Below are 7213 nucleotides of genomic sequence, written 5' to 3' on the forward strand. Positions count from 1 at the left end.
AGCCAACATGTAAGCAAACGAGAAATGGCACTGAGCAACCACCTCACGACAATCATGAGCATGCAGACCCTTAGAGGCACAGGTTCATGGGTCTACCCCAATAGAGACAGGTCTGGCAATCTTAGTGTACGCCTCCACAAAATGCGAGGTTGTACCGTAGTTGCAACAGGCCATCTGAAGGGGAGTTTTGAGAGTCAACCATTTGATAGACCATCAGATGTGACAGAGTCAACAATGGTTCTTCACCTTCCCATGGTGAAGATCATAGTCCGTTTGTTGCAAAGGATGTCTTATCAGAGAGTGGTGATGGCAAAGTTTTCACTTATATGACATGCATCCCCCTCTCTTCAGTTTGTGCTCATTGTCAACAAGTTGGAGATGCTTCTCTTCAGATCTTCCGCTTTCCTTAGTCCTTTTCGCAAACTTTTATTTGGCTAGACCTTGGAGATTTTCTGCAGCATAGTTTAGAGAGGGCTCATTGAGAGTAGAGATGTTTGTTTTCCAGTATTCTACTATTTTGGAGTCTCTCTACATTCAGGGTACAAAGTGTAGTCCCATGATTGGTTTTACATTCCAGACTACTTTTGATCAATTATGGGATAGAGGTTCTATTCTTGACTCCCTTGTCATGGTATTCCCCATTGGTGTTCAGAATCTCTGACGATTGGGATAGTCAGTTTTGCAGCCATGCATCGACAAACATGGTTCGCAAGAAAGGCTTCTCTTTTCTTGGGTATTTCAAAGTCAAAGCTTTCTTCTTGGATGCAAGACTTCATGGAAGCACCGGGTAGAGGCTTTACAGTTCCTTGGGCTCGTAGTGATGCTCTTTCGAGGTGTCCTCTAAGAGCGTACTATTTTTTACGGGACGGTTAGCTTTCCCCCTGCCTTTTGGTTTTAGTTTTACCTTCTCAGAGATTCTTGTATATATGTTGCCTTTTCTCCTCGATCTATTTGCTTTAATTCAACATGCTATGGTTCCTCTTTGCGGTGGTGCAGATCATACAAGTTTCACAGACCTTTTGGGCTTTATGGTGATCATACTACTCAATAGGTTGGTGGGTTTTCTTAGAGCATGAAGTAGATGTGGGAGTCATGCTTTGTTGCTTGGGGCCAAAAGAAGTCTCGGTAGATTCATGTGGAGAGCTCGGACTGTTGCTGCTTCTACACCAGATTTCCCTTACTCCATTGGCCGCGTGTTCGATATCACTATCTACATCCTTTGTTGATCTGTACTTACTGGAGTTTTTCCCCTCAGCTGTTGTGCTTCCTAAATATTTTGAGGGATTTTTTAACCCTAGATATCTTGTAATGATTATTGACTTTTCAACCATTTCTTGTATTGGCTTCGGCCTTTATGATAATGGAATTAGGGTACAAGCCATCCTTTTCATGAAGAGAGAGAAAGCACCGGTTTTGTATTGTTTGAGTGCCACTTCTCTAAACTAGTTTGTGTCGAAGTTTCACTATTGTCAAGGTTAACTTTATTTGATATGTTGGTAGGTTGTGCTGAGAGTAGACAAGAGTTATACAAGTGGTCAAGAAGTGTTTGCATCTTATGGCCAGAATCGTCCAAATTCAGACTTACTTATCAGGTTTGTCCATTGAGGGTAGGGTTCCTTTGATGCTGATACTTTTCTTATCGAATGCTTATAATTATGTGCATTACTAGTTTATCAATCAAATAGCTTCTCTTGTAGTTTCTGTTTGTAGTGAGTAGTTGCACGAATCATCTAAATTTGTTTAAACTTTTTGCAGCTGTGGATGAAAACAACAAGAATGACTTCATTGAAATAGAGGTTGCGTCAGCATTTAGAATTTCAATCCTCTAGGAAGTTACCACCAGGTATGCCCCTACACCTTTAGTGAAGAAGAGTGCACCAGCCTTGCCAACCAATGCCCATGGACCGCATTGCTCCATGACCCAGTTAGCTTGCACAACATTATTTTCCAATGCATTGCTTCAAAGGCATGATAGGGTCCATCATGACCTTGCACAGGTTTATTCACCCACGCACGTTACTCCGACGGCTTAAAATCGTTGCCCGAAGGTCAACGCGCAGGAAGGGGGGAGCAGTTGATGGACCACAACTAGCAAAAATCTACCACACATGATGACTCAAGCATGTATAAGCAAATACCAAGTCAAATGGAAGAAACAGGGCCAGAATAGGCTTCAAAATGTCCAAAAAGGCTCAAAAAGGGCGAGAACTTGGCACTTAAAAATATCCCAGATGGTGAGACGAAAAATTTTCTGACTGCCAAGAACGAAGCAAAATGGAGAAAGTTGAAAATCAGCCTACTCAGAGGTGCCCGACAAATAACCTTTTCGACAATGCAGGGTGCATAGGACCTTGCAACCAGTCAAAACGACGGCATCAAAAGGTACTTGGGGATGAGAGCATGCTAGGGTGTTGACACAACCTAGGCAGCAGGGCAAATCATCCCAGGGGAGTTAATATACTCACAAAAATCAAAAAGTCAATTCATTTGTGAGAAGTGAGAGAGAGAGAGAGAGCTAGTGCGCGCGTGCATTCTATCGCCTCGCACGCTTGATACACATGCTCCCACCACACAAGATCCTAACCAAGGCTTCTAGGCACTGCCTAGGTGAGTGAGAGAGGCCCCCAGAGCACGAGGATGAGATCAGGACCAGATCGGGTCGCCAACACGCCCGCACGCATTTTGTGCTCCTGAGCGGGTTACGCCGCCATGCGAGGTGAGTCACCGCACCTACAACCTTCCCACTACCCCTGCACGTATGTATGATGCACGGATGCAAAAGTTGACTATTTGTGCTTGAACACTCATCATTTTCACCCACAAATGCACCAATGAGGCCCCCTACATTTTCCCAGCTGTAAGTCGGCTTCAAAATTAGTGTCTGCACATTTCGAGTTGCGACTCCAATTTGAAATCGCGATTTCATTCAGCTTACACAAAATTGGATCAAAACTTCACAGAATGATTCTCATCATACATCTAACACACTGAGCTCATAACAGTAAAAATATTTGCTCTTTGGGATTGATTTTCAAGGTGTGACTCCATCTGAAGGTCAAAAACACGATTTCATCTGCATGAGGGGTCTTAAGATGTCAAACTCTACATACAAATACATGGGAATCATCACAAAAGCCAGATCTACACACTCCTAGCTTCAAAATTTGAAAATCACCAAGTTCAGTTTCGAAGCGCAATCTCAACTTCAAAGCTCGATTCAAACTTTGAGTCATGATTCCAACTTCGAAGCGCAATTTCATCACTTGGGAAATTTTGAAAATTTCAACTTCATGAATGTGTTGAGCTCTTCATTCCTATTGCATAGCCACACACACTTCATAAAAACACCTTAACCAAGCTCATGAATTGAACTAAATCACTTTCAGATTTGATCCACATCATTTTGACATCATGAATTCAAGCTGAGGCTTCATAACACACATCACATCACCTATACTCTATCTGCACAAGGGAATGGACTGCTTGAACTCTTCATCTCTTCAAGTCATGTTTCGAGTCGTGATTTGAAAATGAAATCGTGCTTTCATTCCAACCTGCTGAGAAATCAAGCAAGAAGAGCAATACACCTACTGAGTGTTAATTCAAGTGCAATAATGACATAAGACCACCTGATGGTCATCAAAATCAAAGCTCCTAAGGCAAAAGCATATTTCAAGTCGCATTTTCCAAAATAATTCACACAAGGTTCAAATGACCTGAATTTTGAGATTCAGGGTGATCAAAGTGTTTATAAGACCTTGACAGCTCAAAATGTGATATTTGTTGAAAATCCAGCAGGGGACTAATGAAAGTGCGATTTCATTCATCATTTCAATTTGAAGTTTTGACTTGAGGAATCTCTTTCTGGGGCTTTGCATAATATCACAACACCATTTTGCACCTCAAATCACCATTTCATCATCACAAAATCATCATTTTTCATTTCAAGCCTAATTTTGCTTCAAAAGTTCAAAATTTGGTGATTTGAAGCTCTTTCACACCCTTTTCGCATCAATGCCCACCCATCAATAGATGTTGTGACTCACTCTAAGGGGCTGGAAGTGTTTGAATTACCTGCAGGAAGCATGGAGAAGAAATCATCGACGAAAAAGCCAGCAAAGGGGAAAGCTAAGGACGAGGACCCCTTTCCTCCCTTTCAGCCCTCAAATCTCAAAGCAACCAGCACATGCTTCGTAGATGAAGCAATTCTGCATGAAAAAGGCACTTGCATCTTTAAAGGCAATTCAAAGATGCCAAAAACAAGAAGGTACAGATGTAGCACTGCCCGACACTTTCCAAGCAGTGGGCAAAGATACAAAAGCCATGGAAGTTTTCCAGGAAGTTGGTTTAGGAGGGTACTTCAACCTCGCCCCATGCGGAATCCACATACAAAGGAGCTATGAGCTCATGACAAGTATTGATGAAGATGGCATCACCAAGCTCACTAACAGCGAAGGTGAGAAAGTCCAAGTGGCCATCACTGAGGCTACAGTGAGGGATGCCCTCAAGTTTGCTGAAGGGTATAAAGACCTAGGCAGACATCTCACAGATGTGGACAAAGACAAAATCTTCCTCCACCTCCCTGGTAAAGCTGGTACATTTGATGACATGGCCATTCATAAGGAAAAGCTTCCACTGAAGCTATTCACACAACATTTCAACCTGCGGAAGCCTGCAAGATTCATAAGGCCACACCTAAGGGTGACACACAACTTGAGCTTAGCCACGTTAGGGTTATCTCAAGCCAGACCCAATTTCTCTAAACATGTACTAGATAGCATCAAGGCTCATTCAAAATCTAGCAGCATCAAAACAGAGCCGTGCCTCTATGCCGGACACATGCTGACGAGAATTGCCTACCATGCTTTGGGGATGGATGATGAATTGCCCCCTCCTTTGTCTCAATCTGCCATGCCAAAACCTTTAAAGGAGAGGACCAAGTCCGCAAAAGGAAAAGCTGTCATTTCTGAAGAGGAAGAGTCCTCCAGCAGTGGTGAAGAGGAGGAGTTAGAAATACCATAAGGATACAAGACCTCTGCCACTATCCCAGAACATATAAAGGGATATTACAAAGCATATGAGACGATGAAGGCTGACCATACAAGCCTAAAAGAGCTTCAAGAATATCTTAAAAGCATTGGATTAGGCGACAGTCCTCCTAAGAAAGATCCAAAGGAGATCCGTTCCAAAAACAATGAAGACAGGCCTTCCTTGAAAATGAAGGAAGAAAGATTGGCAGAAGTACAGGACCTGCTATAACAAGAAAAGGACATGGCCACCTTGGGCAAGTCATTTGTTAAAGAAGCTCTGGATGATCTGGAATGCAAGGTCACGATAAAAAGGTCAAGCTCTAGAAGTGCTGGAAGAGAAACACGCACCTCAAAATGACAAAAGCTCAAAGAGGCCAAGCTGCAAGAAATTGCCAAGGAAAGCGCACCTCTCCCTTCACCTCCTCGACCACAAAGCCCACCACCAGCTGTAGCTTCTATAGCACAACCAGAAGAAGTAATAATGGGAGAAACCACTTTTGTGCCAGAGCAGACACCTCAGGATATTCCCTTACCTACAATACTAGATTTGCAGACTCTACAAGAGCAAGAATTTCATGGTGATCCCATTTTTATAAATTTTGACCCCGCTCACATCATGATTCAAGAAGAAGTACCGATCGTCATAACGCGTAACTTTGATGACAAATCTTTTGACCACACGAAGTTTTAAACTTGGCGGGCAGGTCAGCGACATCAAGCAGATCACTCCTATCTCCAGTAGGACCTAGCCCGCAAGGATTCAAAATGCCAGAGGTTCAAACAAGACCAGAAGAAGCCCACACAGCAGAGCCTCCACCACAAGTGCCCACAAAGTTCATAGACCTCACCGGCAAGGATGATGAAGATGTCACACCCCCTTTGGTATCTCTCAGTGTGAAGCAAGAACTTGTAGAAAAGGAGTGTGAGGCCATCTCCGCCCTTCAAAACCTGTCAAGCGAATGAGCCGAGAGCGGCCAGAAGAGCACGCATCATGATGAGCACTCAGTGCTACAGACACCACCTCCTGCAAGACCATCTCAAGAACAACCCAGTGTAAAAGATACAGCTTTTGACCACAGCACAGCAGGATGCAATTCTCAAACAAGTGGAAGATGAAGCTGAGAAGTTGGAACTCATCAAAAAGATGGCTGAAAGAGGAAAGCAAGCCATGGAGCAAAAAACTCAGGAAGAGCATGCTCACACGACACACAATGAAGCAGGAACCAGCCACAAGCCTCTTGTAGTAGAAAGTGAAGATGATTTTGACATAGATCAATCACTCAAAATAGTGGTGGTGCAGCTAAATCTCATTCAAACCAACACACTGTTTGATAAGGAGACACTCAAGACATACCAAAGATAGAAGCAGATGCTTGTAGAAGTAAATGAGCTTCAAAGAGATAAAATTGAAGATGCCATGGTAGAAATCACTCTAGAAAAAAGCAAATTTGAAACAAAATGCCAACGAAGCAATGAACTTGTGCAGAACCTAAATGATACACAACTTCGAGCAATTACCGTAGAAGAGAAGGCAGCACAGACGGAGCTAGCCATGCAAAGGCTAAAGACAGTCCTGGAAGTGGCTAACGAGGCTATAGACTGAAGACGGACTAGGTCCTCTCCACCTACCTTGCTAACCCTCTTATTGATCTAGCCGCTCCTTGTAATGAAGTCTCAAAGCTCACTGCAAAAATCAACAGCCTGGAAGAGCAACTCAAAGTGGAATTACTTCAAAGAACAATGCTTGCCACAATATTTTCAGCTCAAGAAGAAAAATATAAATTAGAATGCGCTCAATTGAAAGAACAGCTCCAAAGCTTGCAAGGCATGAAGCCTCCCCTGGTTTTCTCTCAAGATATACCTGACATCCCTAGTACTTCTCACAGAGAAATTCCCCTTGAAACAGGGGGAGAATTTGAACACCTTCTGGAGCTAGAACCTCCTGTACAGCAATGTCATCTCTTTGAGCTCATTCAGCTAGAGGAAGAGCTCAAGCTAAAGATCCAGCAAGAAAGCGACCCCGTTATCAAAAGAAATATGGAATGGGAGCAAAGGGTCATCCATAGTGCCAACACACAAACGTTTAAATATGACAATGCCTATGAGATGTACCATGCACCTTCTCTGCCATACCCTCTTCTGAAGCTTGAAAGCCAGGCATGCATCAAGCGCATCAGGCCTGA

The 7213-nt window shown here is 43.2% G+C and overlaps 2 protein-coding genes across 5 annotated transcripts in view; both read left to right on the plus strand.

The window, feature by feature from the left end:
• LOC147428326 (uncharacterized) overlaps positions 1-5026 on the plus strand; it is a 28120-nt gene extending 23094 nt beyond the window's left edge. Inside the window, exons 2-4 of one of the 4 annotated variants that reach the window (XM_086496720.1) lie at positions 1501-1592; positions 4081-4267; positions 4452-5026. In XM_086496720.1, the coding sequence (XP_086352846.1) occupies positions 1556-1592; positions 4081-4267; positions 4452-5022 (795 nt within the window). In that variant the 5' untranslated portion in view covers positions 1501-1555 and the 3' untranslated portion in view covers positions 5023-5026. Of the gene's footprint in view, positions 1-1500; positions 1608-1755; positions 2717-4080 lie in introns of those variants that run through there. The other 3 variants (XM_086496717.1, XM_086496718.1, XM_086496719.1) reach the window with 3 other exon arrangements.
• A 19-nt stretch (positions 5027-5045) lies between these two features.
• Positions 5046-7213, plus strand: part of LOC147428327 (uncharacterized) — a 3450-nt gene continuing 1282 nt past the window's right edge. Inside the window, exon 1 of the mRNA XM_086496721.1 lies at positions 5046-7213. This exon is cut by the window's right edge and continues 1282 nt beyond it. The gene's annotated coding sequence lies outside the window, so the exon portion shown is untranslated.

Source organism: Adiantum capillus-veneris, chromosome 23, assembly GCF_014529385.1.
Source record: "Adiantum capillus-veneris isolate H3 chromosome 23, ASM1452938v2, whole genome shotgun sequence".
In the NCBI taxonomy this organism is placed as follows: domain Eukaryota; kingdom Viridiplantae; phylum Streptophyta; class Polypodiopsida; order Polypodiales; family Pteridaceae; genus Adiantum; species Adiantum capillus-veneris.